This window comes from Papaver somniferum, unplaced genomic scaffold (assembly GCF_003573695.1).
Source record: "Papaver somniferum cultivar HN1 unplaced genomic scaffold, ASM357369v1 unplaced-scaffold_31, whole genome shotgun sequence".
NCBI lineage: Eukaryota > Viridiplantae > Streptophyta > Magnoliopsida > Ranunculales > Papaveraceae > Papaver > Papaver somniferum.
Window position 1 is genome coordinate 850,679 of NW_020642151.1, and position 22,189 is coordinate 872,867.

Sequence of the window (22,189 nt, forward strand, 5' to 3'; positions counted from 1 at the left end):
GATTTGCATCTCAGAGGGAAGGGTAGCCGTTGATTGTTGCAACCCTCCGTTTGGAAGCCAGCGGCATAGAGTCATGGCCGACGTGGCTTTGACATGGTTTAGGCGCGGCCAAGCTAGGATTTTGGTAGGCACGGCCAAAATTAGGGTTTTGGCATAGTTTAGGCGCGGCCAAAATTAGGGCTTGGCATTGGGCCAAAAGTCTCCATGCATTTGGTGGCGAACTTGGACGGCTGATATTTGCATCTTAGAAGGAAGAGTGGCCATTGATTGTTGCAACGCTTCGTTTGGCAGCCAACGGCATGGAGGCATTGACCGGCATGGCTTTGGCGTGGTTTAGGCGCGACCAAGCTAGGATTTTGGCATAGTTTTAGGCGCGTCCAAAATTAGGGTTTTGGCAAAGTTTAGGCGCGGCCAAAATTAGGGCTTGGCATTGGGCCAAAAGTTGCCACGCGTTTGGTGGCGAACTTGGACGACTGAGATTTTCTTCTCAGAAGGAAGGGTGGCCGTAGATTTTTTCAACCCTTCGATTTGCATCCAGCGGCATGGAGGCATGGACGGCGTGGCTTTGGCATGGTTTAGGCGCGGCCAAGCTAGGATTTTGGCATAGTTTTAGGCGCGTCCAAAATTAGGGTTTTGGCATAGTTTAGGCGCGGCCAAAATTAGGGATTGCCATTGGGACAAAAGTTGCCACGCGTTTGGTGGCGAACTTGGACGGCTGAGATTTGCATCTCAGAAGGAAGGGTGGTCGTTGATTGTTGCAACCCTTCGTTTGGAAGCCAGCGGCATGAAGGCATGACCGACATGGCTTTGGTACGGAGGTGTGGCTGGCATGGCATGTCGTTGGCACTATGGTGCGGCTGGCATGCCTTTGGCGCGGAGATGTGGCTGTCATGGCATGCCATTGGCACAGTGGTGCGGCTGGCATGCTTGGCATGCCTTTTGCGCATAGATGTGGATGGCATGTCATGCCATTGGCACGGTGGTGCGGCTGGCATGCCTTTGGCGCGGAGATGTGGCTGGCATGTCATGCCATTGGCACGGTGGTGCTAACGGCATGGTTGGCATGCATTTGGCACGGAGATGTGGCTGACATGCCATGCCATTGGCACGGTGGTGCGGCTGGCATGGATGGCATGACTTTGGCGCGGAGATATGGCTATCAAGGTTTAGCATGTCGAAACCCTAGTTTAAAATATGTGGCACACGTGATTGGCATGTTTGGCTAGAATTCACGGCTGGCATGGTTGGCATGTCATTGGCACGGTGGTGTGGCTGGCATGGTTGGCATGCCTCTGGCACGGAGATGTGGCTGGCATGGCATGCCATTGGAACGGTGGTGCGTCTGGCATGGTTTGCATGACTTTGGCGCGAAAATATGTCTATTAGGGTTTAGCGTGTCGAAACCCTAGTTTAAAATATGTGGCACGCGTGATTGGCACGTTTGGCTAGAATGCACGGCTGGCATATGTAGAGATGATGGCTGTAAGTACCGAGGGATCTGTCGTGGAGCATGGCATATAAAAAAGGTACCCCGATAATTTTACGCAGACATGTTGAATGGTTCAATAAATGTGCTAGTGGCAACATTATTACTCAAGTGTGACTTCACTGTTTGACTAAGGTTGTACGATTTTAACCCTAAGCTAAAAACCACCATCAATATTAAGTCCCCTGCTTAGCGCAGAACATGGGCATTGTTGCGAGGTAAGCATAAGATGGTGACAGCCAAGGGTAAAATCGAAACGGCGAGTCATGAAAAGATGTCAGGAAGATCCGTCTAACCTTTCTCGAGAGTGTTTGAGAATCTGTGATTCTTGCGTTGGCAGCTTTGCGTAAATTCTGCTCGGGGCGCTGCTGGCTAGGCCACGAAATGGTTGAGGCGGTTGCTGGTTGAGATGCAGAATGTTGGCATCGGCCTGGAACGATGGCATCAGCCTGGAATGGTTGTGCACCATCCGGGATATGATTGAGAATGTAGAACGGATCCGTCGGCATAGACTCGACGCTAAGTGGAGCTGCTAGCATTGGATTGTCTTGGAATGAGCCATTAGCATTGGGTCGGCTTGGAATGAGCCGTTAGCATTGGTCTGCTTGGGATGAGCCGTTAGTATTGGATCGGCTCGGATTTGGAGTGGCGCGGACTATTGGCTTTGCAAGGCGCCGGCTTGACGTGCATGTTAGCTTGGACTTGGAGGGCGCGGACTGTTGGCTTGACAAGGCGTGGTGTGGACTATTGGCACCGTGCAGCATGCTATTGCGAGCCTAGTTTCCTATTTCCATGCGTGTCTTCAAGTAGGAAATCCCTTCCTTATTCAATTTCCAAAAGCGTTGCGGCTATAAAAGGGGACGTGATCCTTCCTCTTCATGTCATATCGCTGGTTTTGCTCCCGAGTCTCGGTGCTGGCGGTGGAGTGGTAGAAATAACGCTGGAAAGCGTGTTCCCAGTACGTATCTCCATTTTTATTTAACCCTGACTAGTGTTTTGACAGGAGATTTCACTGAGGCTGAGTCTTCGCCTGTAATGCAGGCCCATATTGTCTTGGCAGCATCTGTTTCTCTTTCTCTTTAGGGTTTCCGCAGTATATATGCCGGTGAAATTGTATCATCTCCCTCTTTTCAGTGTAAAGTTTTCTTCTTGTCGATTTCATATTTCTTTATTATATCAATAAGAAGCGGATCATCCTCGAGCCAGCTAGATTCTTCAGTCAAGCGCGTGAGGCCTAACTCTCGTAACAATTCTCCTACCCGGTTCATCCGAGTCAAGAAGATTAGATCGGTATGATTTCATTGATCAATAGATGTTTCATTGTTTGGTGACGAGTGACAAAAGATTTTCTTTTGTGCAGAGATATTCCGTTGGAGAATGCGTGACTATCGTTGATGAGGATGACTTTGTTTCCCCCCCTTCCTTCGAGTCCGATCCTGCCAACCGCTGGAGATCTAGAAACGCCGATTTGGGCATTTCTTGTCATGAATATCCCAATGCAGGTTTGTCGTTCGAAATCCGCATGAAGTGTTTATCTTCTAACTACCCGAACGTTGGTGGGTTTCTGGTGCAAAAGGAATTCATGACTCTTTACACGAAGATATGGAAAAGATACGGCCACATCGCTACCAGGAGTGTGGTATAACATTTCTCGTCTTCCTTGGTTTCCACAGTGAATTGTCTCATGCCTATGGTCGCTGGAATGGAAAGTATATCCATCCGTGCCGTCGTGGAACCAACTATTCAAAAGTGGGAGAAAATGGTGTCTACCTGTGAATCCTTGAAGTTCAACGTGAGTTGGTTACGGCATCGTCTTGACATCGTGAAGGTCGACAGAGCCGGTATTCTCCCTGATGTTGTTCCTACTTCAAAGGCTATTTTGGAAGAGGGGAAGTCTCTGTCCATGGAGTCACCGAAGGTGGAAGAGTCAATTCATAACTTGAAAAGCATGACAGAAAGGTATCAAAACCGGTTGATGATGATGCTTTCGAGGAACTAAAATCTGTTAGATGGACTTTTATGAGTTATGTAGTTGCGAGACGTTTGGTTTCTTTCTGGGTCTCGAGCGTGTATTTTTTTTTTTTTGAAGAAATAAGAGAATTTTATTGATTTGATTCAATTAAACAAAAGAAAAGAAACTTGATATCTGAGATGTAGGGGTGTAAATAATACCCGAAAATACTCGGCCTTCCTGTATCCGTCCGAGCCCGCCTGTACCCGAAGTAGCCCAAAGCCTGTTATGGCTCGTCATGGACTACCCGGCCCGGCCTGAATTAAATTATTGGGAGGTCTCGGGCTTTGCGATTAATTATGATGCCCGGCCTGATACCCGGCCTGGTGCCCGGCCTGAAAGCCTTCTATGTGCCATTAATCATTTAGTATCCTCTTAAAAAGACTTAAAAGTTACAATTTTATAATTTTCAATTTTGTGTCAAGAAAAATAAAATATATAATTTTTTTTACTTATAATTAACCTTTTCAAAACATTAATGGTAATATATTTTCTTATTAGAAAGTTTATTGTACTCTAATTAATTATTTATTATAGGCTAAAATTAAAAATTTGTCAGTGTAATTTAAATATAAAATAATACTATCACTTACGATATGCGATGTTGGAAAGGAAAGGATATTGTATTTAATACCGTTCATTTGAAAATTTAAACTTAAAAAAAAAAATAGTGGCTTGTCCGGCCCGATCTGGCCTGCCCGTATAAAAAGCGGGCTTTGGGCGGTCTTTGGGTAGCAAATTATCTACTTGTGCCCGGCCTGTCCGGCCTGAATTTGTTTACGGGCTCACAAATATTAAGCCTGGCCTGCCCGGCCTGTCTTGGTTTTTGGGTCGGGCGGCCCGGCCTGCCCGAATTTACACCCCTACTGAGATGTGAAAGGAAGCAGAAAGATGCTTGGCTAGCCGTGCGATGATATGGAGAGGTGTGAGGTGACGATCAGGCGTAGTATGCCTTAAGCCACTTTCCATTGATGACCGCTTCCAGTTTTCCTCCGTCTTCTTTAATGACCTTGTAGTACCCGCTGTTGTACGCTTTCGTGACTATATAAGGCCCTTCCCATTTTGGGGAGAATTTTGGTGCGGACGCGTCTTGATGGATGTGTTTGGAAGTCTTCAGTACCAAATCTCCCACTTGAAAAAACCGAGGCTTCACGACTTTGTTATATTCTCTGGAAACCCTATTTTTGTACGCTTGCGTGTGTTCTTCCTCTCTGGATCTTCTAGAATCCACAGTGTCCATCTCTGCTACCCTGACGCTTAATGCTTCAGCTTCATTCCATCGTACTCCGTTTTCTTCGGAAATCCTAGCAGATGGGATTTTAACTTCTACTGGGAGGATGGCGTCTGCGTCGTAGACAAGGGAGTAGGGAGAGGCGCCAGTGGAACTTCTTGGTGATGTACGATCTTCCCAAAGTGCCATTGGAAATTGTTCGTGTCGTGTCTGAGGATTATCCTATACTGTCCGACTGAGGATTCAGATCAAAGTTTTGTTAGTGCTTTCAGCCTGTCCGTTTCCTTGGGTAAAGTACATGGTGGAGAAAAATTTCTTAATTCCATATTCTTCAAGTAATAACCGTACTTGCTTGTTGGCGAAAGGAGTGCCTTGTCGGTGATGATATGTTTAGGAACGCCAAATCGGCAGATGATGTACTCCTTGATGAACGACGCGATTGTGGCTCTAGTAGTTCCTCGTAAAGGTATGGCGTCGACCCATTTGGTGAAATACTCGGTTGCCATTATTATGTACTCATGATGTTTTGAAGACGGCGGGTTAATCTTTCCAATAATGTCGAGTCCCCAGCTATAAAAGGGCCACGGACTGCTTATTGAGTGCAGAGGAGTCGACGATACATGGATAAGGTTTCTGTGGATTTGACATTTTTGGCATCTCTGAACAAAAACAGCTGCATCATCCTTCATGGTTGGCCAGTAGTATTTCTCGTGTATCTAAAGAAATAACTTCCGTTTTCCTTGATGTTCTCCTTCGTGCATTTCTTTCAGCATGATCGGGATTTCTGCCTCGTTCAAACACCGTAGAAAACTTCTCCAAATCTTTTACGATATAAGATTCCTTCATGGAATATGAATCTCTTAGACCTTTGTTTTACCTTGGCTGCGTCCTTCTTATTGGTGGGGAGTACGCCATCGCGAAGGTAACTGATGTATGGCTCCTACCAGTCCCCGGCGTGGCTAATATTGAAGACTTCCAATTGATGCGGCGGTGCTTGACAATTGGAACAGGTTCTTTGAAGCAACCGAGATTCAACCTCCATTTCTGGCCAGTAGTATCCAAGGTGTTGCAAATGGCGATAGAGTGTTACCACTAGTGTTAGCCCGCAAACTTCACCATGGACGCGGTTGAGTTGTTGTTGCGCCTCTTCCTCTCCGAGGTATCTTCACAAAGAACCGTCTGGGTTCCGATGGTACATCACTCCTCGGAGCATGAAGAAATTTTGTAAAGTTTTGAGACTGACCTTTCCCTTGGAAAGCGAGCTGTTAAGCTCTTGGATAATCGATGTTCTCCAGTCGCCGGGTTCAGCTTCATCGGGTTGCGAAATCCATGTTGAAGTCACGGTTTGTATCTTTACTGTCAGGGTTTCCTCAAGACCTTCGAATTGCAGTTTTGATGCTAGTGTGGCTAGACAATCAGCATTTTTGTTGCCGCTGCGGCCAACATGCGTTGTGGTCGCGTCGGATAAGTAATTTAGCAGCTTTTGTGCCTCGGCTCTATACGAGGCCAATGTTACTTCTTTCAGTGCGTATACTGCATTCACCTAGTTGACGAGTAATTTAGAATCCTCTCTTATTTCCAGACGCGTGGCTCCAGCTTGTTTAGCTAATGACAGTCCGATGAGAAAGGCTTCATATTCTGCTGAATTGCTGGTGCAAGGGAAGTCTAGATTGAAGGAGTGCGAGGAGACTTCACCGGCCGAGGATACTAGAACCACACCTGCTCCTCCGGTGCCGTTGTTAGGGGTGGAGGAGCCGTCGAAAAATAGTATCCACGTTTCTTCTTTGATGAAAGAGATTTACGCAAAATCTCTAGAGAGGTCCTCGTGTAGAGTCGTTGTATTCTCTCCCGGGAATGCTGCTAGCAAATCCGCAACTGCTTTCCTTTTGATAGATCTCGGAGAAGCGCACGTTATGTCAAATTCTGACATTTGGAGGAGTCATTTGGCTGGCCTTCCTATGAGGGACGGTTTTGAGAGGCGGAACTTCACAGGATCGGACTTAGATATCAGCACCACTTTGGAAAACATGTAATTTCTGAATTTCTGGATGGAGTAAATCAGGGCCAAGCACGCCTTTTCTTCTTTGGGATATCTGAGTACGGCATCTCTTAAAGTTCGACAGAAGTAGTATATGGGATGTTCAATCCCTTCGTCATCTTCTTAGGCGAGGAGAGGTCCGACGGCAGTGTCGCTAAAAGCAGTGTAGAGGCACAACGGTCTTCCTTGTATGGGAGACTTCATGATGGCTGGGGAAGACAATATTTGCTGAATCTTCCGAAACGCCTCCTGTTGTAGTGTGGTCCAGACAAAGTTCACTCCTTTCTTCAATAAGGGGGTAAACGTACCAACAAGTTGGGCCAATCCCGGTATAAACCGGCGAATGTAGTTTATTTTACCCATGAAACTCTGGAGTTCTTTCACGGTTCGCGGTGGTGGCATTGTGAGGATGGCTTGGGTTTTGACCGGGTCGACTTTAATTCCCTCGGCGGTTACCTGGAAACCCAGGAACTTAACCGAAGAGACACCAAAAGCACACTTCAATGGATTCATCTTCAGTTTGTACTCGCGACACCTATCAAACACCTGCCGCAGAATCTCCGCATCGGCCTCCCTAGTTTTTGATTTAACCACTATGTCATCTACGTAATCTTCGACTTGGTTGTGCATAATATCGTGAAAGATGGTAGTCATAACGCGTTGGTAGGTGGCGCCAGCATTTTTCAAACCGAAGGGCATCACAATATAGTAAAAGTTTCCGAGGGGAGTTCGAAAAGCCGTCTTACTTGCGTCGTGTTCTTACATCTTTATTTGATTGTAGCTGTTGTACCCGTCCATGAAAGAGAACATACCGTGTCCACTGGTGGCGTCTACCAGCATGCCAATGTTAGGAAGTGGAAAATCATCTTTAGGACAACATTTTTTCAGATCCCTAAAATCGACACAACACCTGATTTGGCCGTTCTTCTTTTTTACCGGAACTACGTTGGCCAACCAAGTAGGATGTTGAATGGGTTTGATGAAACCAGAATCCAGTAGATTTTGAATCTCCATCTTGATTTGTTCTTCCACATCGTGCCTGAACTGTATCGGGGTTTGTTTGACCGGCTTGGATCCAGGTATTAGTTGTAGATGGTGAGTGACCAGCTTCTCGTCCAAGCCAAGCATTTCCTCGTATGTCCATGCGAATACGTCTTGATATTATTTGAGAAGGTCTACCAGCTTCGCGCGTTCGTCTGCGCATAAATTCGAGCCAATTGAGACGGGTCGCGGAGATTCCTCACTCCCAATATTGACAACCTCAAGTTCGTCCATGGTAGAGTTGGTTCCGTCCTGTAACTGTCGTGGTGCATCCGGTACTTGCTCTTGCAGCTCGTTACTGTGTTTGCATTCTGCTAGGTGGAGAGACTGTGTGATAGTATCCCCTGTTAATTGATAACAATGGCGATGATAGACGGTTTTTCCCTTTTTCATCATGACTCATGATAAAAGACCGTTCTCGCTTTGTATGGGAGCGAGCCAAACTCTGGTTTGGCGGGTGTAGGTGTGAGACCAGGTTCCTATGTGAAACGATGCAAGCCTATCGCTTTCTTCAACTGACGCCTACTTTGGCGGTGGAGTATGGTGAGTTTCGTTGGTTGTGCTACGCTGGCTCTTCCTCGGCTCAAACATCTCCATGCCACAGATCGGCGCATAGGGAGATAACGATGCAGAGATGCAGATGACTTCTCCATTTAGCATGGTTTTCAGGCACTGGTGATATGTCGAAGGAATGATTTTTTTGTCGTGGATCCATGGTCTTCCCAGTATCATATGGTAATCCGTCTCCTTTTCGATTACTTCGAACCTTACCTTTGACTGGACCGGTCCTACTGATAAATTCAGGTTAATGTATCCATACGTGCTGGTTTGGTTGCCTTCGAAATCGGTCATCGTAGTGGAATGTCGCACGACTTCGCTTGGCCTCACCCTGGCTGTTCTGAGCGTCTTGAGGGTAACGACATTGGAGGACGCTCCTGTGTCGATGAGGGCCCTTTTGAATTCCACATCCTTGATACGGGCTGTGACGTATAGGGCCCGGTTGTGTCCTTCTTCTGCCATCATGTCGTCGTCAGTAAACGTGACATTGTTGATGGACATCTCCGACATTCTTGACGTTTCCAAACGCAAAGGAACCAGGGATGCGTTTGACGCTATTCGATTGATGAAAATGAACGTCTCCATCCGTTGATCCTTTGAAAGATGTAGGAGTTCACATAAACTTTCCACCAATGTGGCCGCTTCCTGGCCTACTGGTTTCTGATTGGTAGTGAAGATGTTGACTTGGGAATGATCGTCTGGGACGTTAGTCCCCAGTTCTGGATTTTCCGGGACTGGTGGGTCACTAAACTCTGATGTTAAGCTGATAAGGAAGTAGAGTATGCTATTAATCGCATCTTTCATCAGATCCATATTCCTGGTGTGGATCTCCTCAACCCGTGCCAAATCGTCCAGCCTTGGAAATTCTCCGTCGATCGCGTTGTTGGATGTTGCGTTCGGAAAAATTTCCATTCGCCTGAGTGGAACTTGGAGGAACGGATTCAGTCCTAAAACCGAACATATTCCTGAGTTGGAGTTAAAAGCGTAATCTGAAATTGGTATTGCAACCGAGATATTAATCTCCCACTGTGGTCGCCAATTGCTTGAGGATGAAAACAATTTCTGCTGATTTTGGTAATTTCGAGTGTGTGGGTGTGAAACGAGTCTAAACCCTAACCAATGTACTGCAAGGGAGTACTTTGATTCGAGAGATCAATCTGCACAAATCCGACCTAAACCAAGAAATGGTCGTTCTAGACTTTCTTCGGTCACAAAGTGAAGGAGAAGGGTTGGTCTTAGAGAGGGAAGCGAAGAGAGTGTTGAGACCAGAATAGTTGATTATGGAAGAGTAGTTGTTTGACGACTTGTATCAAAAATTGAAACGCTAGCAGATTGGGAAGCTAAGAAGTGATTTCGGAGTGTTGTATTCTCCTGACAAAAAACCCTGTTCTTTGGTGGAAATAGGTGAGACCTATTTATACAAGTCGCAACGAAACGTACCTTGGTCTCGTAAGAAGTGGAAACGATTGAGTAAATTGAAGAAAGCGGTAACGGGTAACGCCTGGAATTGATGTTTCCATAATGAAGGAAATGTTTCACCATTACTTCTTGTATTTATTAACCGCCCCACTCTTATGACACTTTCTTGTAACGGGCATAGTGTACGCCGCACGCTGTAAACCTCCAGAACAATACCCTTATGAGCATCCCCCAGTTTGTGACATGTTTTGATGTCTCGAGTGTTTTATGTATCATGTTGCTATTGTTTGGCAAGTTGAGCTTGGGAGGCTTGCCGGCTCGGTGCTGACCTTCGACGGTCGAGATTTTGCATCTTAAGAGGAATTAGCCGTTGATTGTGGTTACCTTCCATTGGTAGCCAGTGGCGTGGCCACGGTGCTGGCATTGCTTGCGCATGCTCTTGGCGTGGCTAATTAGGGTTTGGTGCAGTGACCATAGAATTGGTATAGCTAAGTGTGCGTCGTGGCCAAAGAGTTGGCAGCGTAGCCAAAGGTTGCCACAAGTCGTTTGTTTTAGTGGCGAGCTTGTACGGTTGATATTTGCATCTCAGAAGGAAGGATAGCCGTTGATTGTTGCAACCTTCCGTTTGGAAGCCAGCGGTATGGAGGCATGGACGGGATGGCTTTGGCGTGGCCAAATTAGGGCTTTGGCACCGTGGCCAAATTAGGGTTTTGGCACCGTGGCCAAGAGATTTCCACGAGTCGTTTGGTGGAAAGTTTATACGGCTAAGATTTTCATCTCAGAGGGAAGGATAGCCGTTGATTGTGGCAACCTTCCATTTGGTATCCAGCGGCATGGAGGCATGGCCGGCGTGGCTTTAGCATGGTTTAGGCGCGGCCAAGCTAGGATTTTGGCATAGTTTTACGCGCAACCAAAATTAGGGTTTTGGCATAATTTAGGCGCGGCCAAAATTAGGGCTTGGCATTGGGCCAAAAGTTTCCACGCGTTTGGTGGCGAACTTGGACGACTGATATTTGCATCTCATAAGGAAGGGTGGTCGTTGATTGTTGCAACCCTTCGTTTGGCAGCCAGCGGCATGGAGGCATAGCCGGCGTGGCTTTCGCATGGTTTAAGAGCGGCCAATCTAGGATTTTGGCATAGTTTTAGGCGCGGCCAAAATTAGAGTTTTGGCATAGTTTAGGCGCGGCCAAAATTAGGGCTTGGCATTGGGCCATGAATTGCCAAGCGTTTGGTGGCGAACTTGGACAGCTGAGATTTGCATCTCAGAAGGAAGGATGGTCGTTGATTGTTGAAACCCTTCGTTTGGAAGCCAGCGGCATGGAGGCATGGACGACATGGCTTTTGTGCAGAGGTGTGGCTGGCGTGGCATGCCATTTGCACTATGGTGTGGCTGGCATGGTTGGTATGCTTTTGGCGCGGAGATGTGGCTGGCATGGCATGTTATTGGAACGGTGGTGTGGCTGGCATGGTTGGCATGCCTTTGGCGTGGAGATGTAGCTGTAATGGAATGTCATTGGCACGGTGGTGCGGCTGGCATGGTTGGCATGCCTTTGGCGCGGAGATGTGGCTGTAATGGCATGCCATTGGCACGGTGGTGCAGCCGGCATGGTTGGCATGCCTTTGGTGCGGAGATGTGGCTGGCATGGCATGCCATTGGCAAGGTCGTGCGGCTGGCATGGTTGGCATGCTTTTGGCGCAGAGATGTGGCTGGCATGGCATGCAATTGGAACGGTGGTGCGGCTGGCATGGTTGGCATGCCTTTGGCGCGGAGATGTGGCTGGCATGGGACGCCATTGGCACCGTGGTGCGGCTGGCATGGTTTGCATGCCTTTGGCGCGGAGATGTGGCTGGCATGGCATGCCATTGGCACGGTGGTGCGGCTGGCATGGTTGGCATGCCTTTGGCACAGAGATGTGGCTGGCATGGCATGCCATTGGCACGGTGGTGCATCTGGCATGGTTGGCATGGCTTTGGCGCGGAGATGTGGCTGGCATGGTTGGCATGGCTTTGGCGCGGAGATGTGGATGGCATGGCATGTCATTGGCACGGTGGTGCGGCTGGCATGGCTTTAGCGCGGAGATATGGCTGGCATGGCATGCCATTGGAACGGTGGTGCGGCTGGCATGGTTGGCGTGCCTTTGGCGCAGAGATATGGCTATTAGGGTTTAGCGTGTCGAAACCCTAGTTTAAAATATGTGGCACGCGTAATTGGCACATTTGGCTAGCATGCACGGCTGGCATGTGCAGAGATGATGTCAGCCAGTACCGAGGGCTCTATCGTGGATTATGGCATATAAAAAAGGTACTCCGGTAATTTTATGCAGACATGGTTAATGGTTGAATAAATGTGCTAGTGGCAACATTATTACTCAAATGTGACGTCACTGTTTGACTAAGGTTGTACGATTTTAACCCTAAGCTAAAAACCACCATCAACACTAGGATTTAAGACTTTTTTCAATAAGTTTTCATCTCCAATACAAGGGTATATATTATAAAAAAAAAATGATGACATGGATAAGTGGCGGTTTAAAAAGAAGGTCTAGATTATATTTTCTTCATGACCTTGGGTCTCTTATATCCACATCAACATTTGTCTCTAGATTTAAAAAGGAAGGATCCATTCACACTTTTATTCTCACAATATCTCACCAACGTGATTTTTGCGAATAAAAACCAAACCGTAACGGATTTGAAGATAACATTTTTGGCATATGTTTCTCTTACCAAGTTATCATGCTTACCAAAAATGAGTACATTCTGAAATATAAAACCTCACATTCTGGCGAACTTAATTTCAATGGTTGAAAATCCGTTGATTCTCAACAGTTCATTTTCAAAACAGTATATGATGGTGTCATACGTTTCAGAATGTACTCATTTTTGGTAAGTAGCTTATTATAGGGGCTCCAAGTTTTTGGTTTTAAGGGCTCCCATAGATTCAAGTGTCCCAATTGTGGATAAGAGATTATTTCACTCCATAACAAAAATACAAAAATATTCTTTAATTATATTTATTACTACCTTATTAACCTTGAATAATTAACCTAAATCCAAAAACGAAACCTAAGCCTAATCAATATTGTTTATTCTTCTCCTCTTTTTCTCCTTCTCTATTTGTTTTTCAACGACGATTATTCATCGATTCTCCGCAAGTAATTACTTCAATTAGGTAAGAATCGAAAAACCGACCTTTTTTGTTGCTTTTGATCGCATAAATAGGTTGGATTTTGATCAAATTGTGGATTTTGGAATAGTTTCAGAATTACATACAGTTGGAAAATATTGGTTTTTCCAACCATAACTCAATTATACGGTTGGGAAAATATGAGTTCCCAACCGTATTTGAACCTGGGTTTTTCTATGGTTGGGAGTTCCAACCGTATATGGCAGTTATGGTTGGGAAAATATGAACTCCCAACCGTATTTTAACCTGGTTTTTTTTTCTTTTTTACGTCTGGGAGTCCCAACCATACGTTAATTTTTTTTTTTGAATTGATTTTGATTTTGATTTTCAAGCCCTAACTATAAATTAGGCTAACTTAATCATTAACCATACTTTATCTAGTTAATATAATTATTAGCACTAACTAATGGAGGATATTACCATTGAGGGGTGTACATCGGTCCAGGCAGGCTAGCCCAAGCCCGATTATAGCACAGGATGGGCCGGACGGGCTTGTAGTCCTTACTAGCCATTAAATTTAACAGGCCAGGTCGGGCCGGGCAATAGCAAAAATTTAATGCCCATGGCCCGTCCATACCCGTGAAACAATACAGGCCAGGCCGGGCAGGCCACGGGCACAAGAGATAATTCAAAATTTCAAAAAGTATATAGGTTTGTTTTTTTGGTTTGGTGAATGATGATATATCTGTAACTCGTTCAAATGATAGTTCAAGCAATTCATATTCATTACCGTGAAATGTAATTCAAAATTTTCTCTAACCCCAATAAATTGTCCAAATTTGAAGTTTAAGTCTTGAGAAATCCATCACACTAGCAGAAAACTTTATTTCAGGCTATCAGCAATGAGTCAGGCCGGGCAGCGGGCAAGCAAAAAGGCCGGACTCCAATATTTGACCAAAAGCCGGTCGGGTCCACCCACTTATACTTATCGGGCAGGCCGGGCAAGCCCATGGAAGGATGTCAGACGGCCATGGGCTCCTTCGGACCCAGACGGTACATGGCAGGTCGCAGACTTCCGGGCATTCCGTACACCTCAACCATTAAAAAAATTAATAGGTTAAGGGGTTTTATTGATTACTATTTCATGATTGTCTATTTTGTCATCTTGTGAGCCCTAAAAACCAAAAGTTTTGAGCCCCTATAATAAAATTCTTTGGTAAGCATGTATAACTTGGTAAGAGAAACATTTTCTCAAAATATTAGCTTCAAATCCGTTACAGTTTGATTTTTAATCGCAAAAATCACATCCAACGTGTGAGATAGTGTGAGAATAAAAATGTCAGGATCCCTCCTCAAATTTAAATAAAATTTGTTAAATAAGACTTTGGGGGCCATAGATGAACTTTAATTAAATTTTTTATTTGTATCTTTCTTTATCATTTAGCAATGACCCATAGAGAAAAAGGTGCTAATAAAAGTTATAAAACCTCCAATTATGATGACCTAGGCCTCTTGCATCCGAGATGTTCTTAGCAATGAGACATCTTTTGGGTTACATACCCCAAAATACAAGTGCAATACTGTATTACTAAAAAAACTTATCGTAAGCAACATTTATTGAAATAATTTTACTGTCCTGAATGCCAATCCAATGTTGACACTAGAAGTGCTTTTGTATCGTCCGTAAACCACAAATTCACGTAGAGTCGACTCTGAAAATAACCTTATCGACGACAATATGGAATGGGTGGAATGTTTGTCACAATCAACTGTCTTCACGGCATGCCATCCCCCATCCACACCTTAGAAGACAATGCATGTCAAAATCATAAACATCTAGAATAAGCCGCATACATTGGCATAACCTATGACCCGTACATAGTATATTCGTCGTATCCTTTGTACTGCACTACCTTCGTACCTGTTGCACGGTTCTATATCTCTCCCTCGTTTACGTAAACCTATCTTGGAAAATCAACTCTCAGAGTTGAATTTTGCAGGAGTTCTAGTAATGGGAAACAAAACCAGTAAGCAAAATGTTGATAGGACGAAGCAGAAGTAGTTATAAGCGTTTGCGAGAGCCTACACCGTTAGTACCTAAAGGATACCAGGTATGTGGTCACCTGGAGGTGTGAAGTGTGTCCTGCCAGCACATTTATGGCATAAAAGAACACTCAAAAGGTCAATTTTCTGTTGAAAAGAACTGGCCGGCCATGTAGCAAATGTCCAACCAAAATTCTCCATATCGATCAAAACAAAAAACTAGTGAACTAAAGACATCCACATGTGACCGTTTCTTGGTTTCTGAAAGAAAATATTATCTTACTTGGACACCTAATTTGACTTATATTCAGTTCGTTTAAGACGGAAATCCATTCAAAAGAGATAATGTCTTGAGTGTTGTTCATACCATCATTTATCAGTTCCCCTTGAAGATAGTCACCCACTCACCGACTTGTTATCATAGTCTCCATCTGCTAAAAAATGGTAGATTTCATTTACCAGTACTTCGCGTTGGCAAGTATTGGGGGCTTGTTAGCTTGCATATCCTTCTTCTACTTTCTATGGATCTCAGTTATAAGGCCAAGATATATGAAAACCAGACATCATGATTCCAACGATATGAAACTAACCCCGATACCACCACCTGAAGTTGGAGGCGCGTGGCCAATAATAGGTCATCTTCCTCAACTGGCAGGATCTACACCTCTGTTCAAAATCCTTGGCGACATGGCTGACAAGTATGGAAGTATTTTCATGGTCTGGTTCGGTATGTACCCAACGCTAGTTGTGAGTAGTTGGGAGATGTCTAAAGAATGCTTCACCATCAACGACAAGTTCCTTGCTAGTCGCCCACCTACTGCTTCTGGCAAGTACCTTGGTTATGACTTTGCCATGCTTGGTTTCGCCTTTTATGGTCCTTACTGGCGTGAGTTGCGTAAGATCTCTACTCTCCAATTACTCTCCCATAAGCGTCTCGAGTTGCTCAAGCATGTCACGAATTCAGAGATCGAAAACTGTATAAAAAAATTATACCAAGGTTGGAATAAAAACCAGAACCAAAACCAAATCAAACAGGAAGGTGCAACTTCTGGATCCTTTAAAGTCGACATGACTCGGGTGTTTGGAGATCTAACCTTGAATACAGTGTTAAAGTTGGTTGTAGGAAAGGCTCTCTACACTGAGGATGACAATGAAAAAGAGAGAGAAGAGAGTCAAAAACTGCATGAGACCATCTCAGAATTCTTCAGACTAGCAGGAGTTACCGTTGCATCTGATGCTCTTCCGTTCCTTGGGAGGCTGGATGTGGATGGACAAAAGAAACAGATGAAGAGGATAGCCAAGGAGATGGACTTGATTGCTGAAAAATGGCTTGAAGAGCATCGAGAAAGAAAGAGACCGCGGACACTATTACACGCAGCAGCAGACAGCAGTAATGATGAGAACGACTTCATGGATGTGTTGATATCAGTTCTTGATGAAGCGAAGGATAATCTCTTCTATGATTACAGTCGGGACACTGTCATTAAAGCCACCTATCTGGTACGTTAACTCTTTTGCATCGTTTGGCGGACCGCTTTATCCTGAATATTAAACGAAAAATCAATTTTTATTACCAAAAATATAGTGCTGCTCCACTGTAACGACAGCCTGCAGTGTCCAGCGATTTAAAACTCATACACAACTATTAAGAAAATACAATTATTCTCTGCTACCAGGAAACTAGAGCAACACGAGTTCGCCTATCCGAAAACAAATGGATGGATGTTTAGAAAGGTCCAACAGGAATTCTCCATATCAACAAAGCAACGGAACACTATTTTAACACCTTTCTATTTCTACTTGGTTTGCTGATCTTGCAGGCACTTACCTTAGCTGCCTCAGACACAACATCAGTGTCAATGACATGGGCTCTCTCACTACTACTCACCAATCCTAGTGTCTTACAGAAGGCCCAGGAAGAACTTGACACCGTAGTCGGCAAGGATCGAAACATACAGGACCATGACATCAATGACTTGGTCTACCTCCAAGCAATTATCAAGGAAACACTGCGGCTGTACCCTGCAGGCCCACTTTCTGTACCCCACGAGGCTATTGAAGACTGCAATATAGGTGGGTATAAAGTGAAAGCAGGCACACGCTTGTTGGTTAACCTGTGGAAACTGCATCGTGATCCACGAGTGTGGTCAAACCCGTTGGAGTTTAAGCCAGAGAGGTTTCTTTCAGAGCTCGATGGTGGTACTGGTGGTGAAGCAGCAAATCTGGACTTTAAGGGTCAAAATTTTGAGTACACACCGTTCGGATCAGGACGAAGGATGTGCCCAGGGCTCAATTTAGCCATCCAGACACTTCATATGTCACTAGCTTGCCTACTTCATGCATTCGACTTCGACATATCAACTGGACTGGTAATAGACATGGCTGAAGGTTCGGGTTTAACCATGCCCAAAGTAACCCCACTAGAAGTTCACCTTTACCCACGTCTTCCCAGCACACTTTACTAGATTTACCAAAGATGGAAGCTATAACCAGAAGTGATTTCCCAATGTCTTACCGACTGACAGTAACTTCCTACAATTGTCTTTAAGAATGTTTTCTGCGTTTCGTTGTTTGTGATGGCTCTTTATTTGCTACATAAACTTCATGGACCTGGTATTTCCGATAACTTAATGGCATTATTATCTTAATATGGTTAAACATCATAACTGCCTTGACCACCAATTCTATGTCAGCCACAAAAAGATATAAGATGCAGCTAGATTGTTTTGAGGCTCATTGCTTATAGGGTTCTCAAACATAACTAAGTAGAAAGAAAATATATAACGATTTTTTGAAAAATGCAGCAATATTCCTAACATAAGACATTGGAAAGTTCATCTCTTCACCAATTTCGAAAGATAATAATGCAAATTCTAACCCCTATATATATATATGGAAAAAGACTGCAAAAATTTCGGAGAAAGGAAAAAGAAAATTGCAAGAGCAAGTCAGGAAGTAGTACCTTGGAAAGTTGAACAGGCCAACACGGCTGGTACTCCTATCAGTTTGTCAAAAGAGCCAGAAAACCTTCAAAACAGAAGCAGAGATGGACATAGCAATCCAATTCCCTTTATCAGGATCCACACCACATTTCTAAATCAGAGCAATTCAACGAACTGTTACCGGACTCGGTACACATTTGATTCAGTTGGATACTTGTAGTCATCCCCATTTTAACCAGGTAAACACATGAAACATGCAAAATATGTCCACACTTCTGAGATTGTCTTTCATAGAATAGATTGCTTAACCTGAAATTTACAAATTGACCCAAACAATATAAAACATTAAACAGATTGGTTATCTGCAGAGCAATTTGAATTGGACGACTTCTGAAGCACGTGCTGATAATGTACGACGCATGCTATTCATGGAACCATGGAAAACAAGTTCACCAAAATCTAACACAGTTGTGCTCACTTGATTTACATTTACATCTCAAGATCCTTCTGAAAGACATGAATCGAAACCAATAGGCCAATGACAATTAAGGGATAAATGAGGTAACTATAATGGAAATGGAAATTAGGCATAATCACAAAGTTTACTAATGGAATCCAGTATTCCATGTCAAGCAGCTCACTTGTCTTCTCTACTTAGATGTAATAAAAAACAACAAGGAATCGAACTGGTTGCTGCTTGCAACATCGTTAACAGTTTTGTTTGTTACGTTTGTAATTACCTTTAACTTGCAATCATAGGATTACACAAGCATTATCAACAATTATGGATCAATTTCATGCTCAAATCCCATAGTTTCTTGGCTAATTCAGTATCTCTAGCGTGTGAGTTTAGTACTGAAATGCTGTTGTCCACAAAATACTCTCCACTTATACTGTTAACATTCGGATGTAGTGCAGCATAGCATGTCGTTGATGCTCCCTATGAAACCATGATCCATAACAGCACAAATATAAACTACACTGTAATTAATATCGCTAGACATGTTTTTATATGAGGAAAACAACTGCTTAACATAATAGATGCACAATACCAACCTGCTTAACATTTTTCACCAAAATTTTTTCAATCATAGACCCGAAAGCCTTAGTTAACCAACCTACAAAAGCGCATTTATCAATATCACTTGCTTGAAACCTAAAAACTAGAAAACAGACACACAGAAGTATAGAAAGTTCGAATCGAACATCACAGATAAGAGAAGTACAGTGGGTATAAATCTCTTAGTAACAATTGAATACATTGGAACTCTTTATGTGCAAAGCAACTTAGGAATTCTCTATTCCGAATTCAGTATACATCACAACGAGCATGGTCATACAACATACTTGGTCTGAACGCAAGTGCTATCAAATTAGTACTTGATCAAGTTCATAATTATAGCATTATACCTATTAAGAGTCTTAGGAACTAATTTGCCAAGTGCATTCACAAACCAAAGGGAGCTTTCCATTATTCCCAAACAAGGTCAAATTTCATTAATTTAAACAAGAAACTGAAAGAGTGATTTACCAGAAACTACGCTACTATTATGCCAAAGGTTTGTCACAATTGCTCCTGGATGAAGTGAATTTGCAGTTATTTCCACCCCGTCTTCCTGTTAATCGATGAAGAGACTTCCAATTGATTGTAGTTTCTATTAAAAATTTCTAAACATGTTTATGAGTAAGATAAGAATTTAGAGAGGTTAACATCTGTGAGAAACAAGTACCTTCAGGCATCTACTTATCTCATTAGCATGCAATATATTTGCAAGTTTTGACTGCCCATATGCCCCAAACTATTGGACCTGCAAGTTAGAGGTCCAACATTTTGCAGTTTTAATTCTATTCCTAAGTATATATATTATAAACCTAACAAGACAGAATGAATCAGTAACACACTAATTCACTAGCTCTTAAAACTCCATCAATTCCAAAAATAAAAATAAATTTCTACCTTAGTTTTTATGTCGTCAAACAGTAACGAAATACATAATATAAGGGAGTTACATACCACGATTCATCATTAAGCCTATCGAAGCGGATCCCTTCTCTGTATGCCAACTTGTAACCTTCAGAAGAAACATTGACAATTTTTCCTTCAATGTTACTTTGAGATGCAGTCCATTTCATAGTCTCCAGCAAAAGATCAGTCAAAAGGAAATGACCTGCAAGAAAATAACGATATAAAAATTATATGTTTTCTGCATATAAGTGATTCAGAGAAAAAGACAATGCACAACGGCCTCCCCGGTGTCAATTTCTATGAACAATTTCTTTTCAGTCAGCCGAAATTCACAGCATACCTAAATAATTTGTTGCAAACTGAAGCTCTATCTTGTCAGGGGAAAGCTTGTAGGGACATATAGTGCCCGCATTATTACTGTTAGAAAGAAGATAAAGAACACACTATCACTTATTAAGACAGCTAAAACAGGTAATCAACACACGCCGCATAAGCTTCGGATTTAGCAAACGTAAAACCGAAGCTGTTGAAGAATAGTGAGAACAAAACAAATCAGATTCTCACATAAGTATCTTCAGTGGAAGACTCAAGACCTTGAATTCTGCAACAAATTTTCTCACTGATGCCATGGAACTAAGATCTAACTCCAATACATATACTTTGGCAGAAGGTGTTTCCTTTACTAGTGTTTCTTTTACAGCCATACCTGAAACCAAATTCCTCACTGCAATGACTACTTGAACTCCGCCCATCGCAAGTACACGCGCAGTCTCAGCGCCAATACCGTTTGATGATCCTGCCATCAATAAAAGCTAGTCAAGTAGCAGTTACAATTCACTTCTTGCATTCATTGGGTTCAGCAAAATCCCTATCTGCCACAAAAGCTACATTTTATACTCTTACACAGATCATCCCCAAAATTGATCCTTCAATTTCAGCACAATAACCATCAAAATTCCTGATTTTCATGGAACTAACTTAAACCCAAAATCAAATCCACCCCCATTAAAGCTGATCTGATCCCGTTGATTACAGAATCAATCCCACTAACACTGGAAGTAGAAAAATAAAATTCCACTGCAAACCCACGTCCAAAAACAAATAAATTTTACTTGCATTTACCCTAATACCCAAACTAAGACAGAATTCAGCAATTGAATCATTAACAATCAAAACCCTATCAAGCAATTTCATTCAAATAAAGTAAAGAAGAAGAAGATAAACAGTGAGCTGTACCTACCAGTAACAATGGCAGTAAGACCAGAGGCATCAATTCCATGAGTTACTTCTTCAGCTGTATTATATGCTGAAAACCCAGATTGACCTCCTTTTCTGCTCAACAACCACATCAATATATCTTTGTCTCCAAAATTTTCAGAAGCTAAATCAGGGAGTCAGTTGAAGATTATAAGTTTTGTTTCTGCAATTTATTTTACTAAGGGCACCGCGGCTCACATAGTAAATAATTTTATATATTTATTGCGATCTTAATCGTGTCGATTGTCAGTGGTTATTAAACAAAATGATAATTGATTGTAATATTTTTTCTTTTAATTGTCGCATGTTATAATAGAGTTTATTTTAATATTAAAAACAATCAACCACGGTTTATACTTTATAATGTTACACGTTTTGCGGCGTTAAGGAATTAACATAGTATGTTATTATTTATGAATACCTATCACCACCAGAAAATCGTATGATACGTTTTTTTTTCTCGTCACCACCCAGCGGAAGAGTCAAGAGTTGACTAACTTGACTCTAGCTCCCTTAAAATTCTAATAAACATATAAAAATCTTTAATTTTATCCTTTAAATAATTTTATATATTGTGATCTTAATTCGTGTCGATTGTCAGCGGTTATTAAACAAAATGATAATTGATTGTAGTATTTTTTTCTTTTAATTGTCACATATTTTAATAGAGTTTATTTTAATATTAAAACAATCAACCACGTTTTATACTTTATAATTTTACACGTTTTGCGGCGTTAAGGAATTAACATAGTATGTTATTATTCATGGATACCTATCACCATCAGAAAACCGTATGATACCATTTTTTTCTCCGTCACCACCCAGTGGAAGAGTCAAGGGTTGACTAACTTGGCTCTAGCATTCTTAAAATTCTAATAAACACATAAGAGTCTTTAATTTTATCCTTTAAATAGTATTTTTTCCATCTATATTAAGGGTATAGTCCACCATATTTTACATGTTCTTTTTTTTTTTTTTTTAAAGTAGCCCCTTCAATGTCAATTTCTGATTGCGTCATTCCGACACCACTACCACCATCCCCTGTAGTTTGTTGGACGTAATTCTAATTT

At 42.8% G+C, this 22,189-nt stretch overlaps 2 protein-coding genes across 2 annotated transcripts; one reads left to right on the forward strand and one right to left on the reverse strand.

Moving 5' to 3' along the window:
- The first annotated feature begins 15,031 nt into the window (after positions 1 to 15,031).
- LOC113341780 (cytochrome P450 CYP82D47-like) lies at positions 15,032 to 17,617 on the forward strand. The gene is made up of 2 exons (XM_026586529.1): positions 15,032 to 16,454; positions 16,775 to 17,617. Exons 1-2 carry the CDS (start codon positions 15,396 to 15,398, stop codon positions 17,417 to 17,419), a joined length of 1,704 nt encoding a protein of 567 aa, XP_026442314.1. The 5' UTR covers positions 15,032 to 15,395; the 3' UTR covers positions 17,420 to 17,617.
- Positions 16,358 to 21,268, reverse strand: LOC113341781 (short-chain dehydrogenase TIC 32, chloroplastic-like). Its single transcript, XM_026586530.1, has 10 exons — positions 21,103 to 21,268; positions 20,427 to 20,658; positions 20,203 to 20,279; positions 19,889 to 20,064; positions 19,627 to 19,695; positions 19,428 to 19,512; positions 18,953 to 19,014; positions 18,637 to 18,836; positions 17,917 to 18,205; positions 16,358 to 16,495 (listed from the first exon to the last, which is right to left on the reverse strand). The coding sequence occupies exons 1-8, from the start codon at positions 21,209 to 21,211 to the stop codon at positions 18,672 to 18,674; spliced, it is 975 nt and encodes a 324-aa protein (XP_026442315.1). The 5' UTR covers positions 21,212 to 21,268; the 3' UTR covers positions 16,358 to 16,495; positions 17,917 to 18,205; positions 18,637 to 18,671.
- Positions 21,269 to 22,189: the final 921 nt, after the last annotated feature.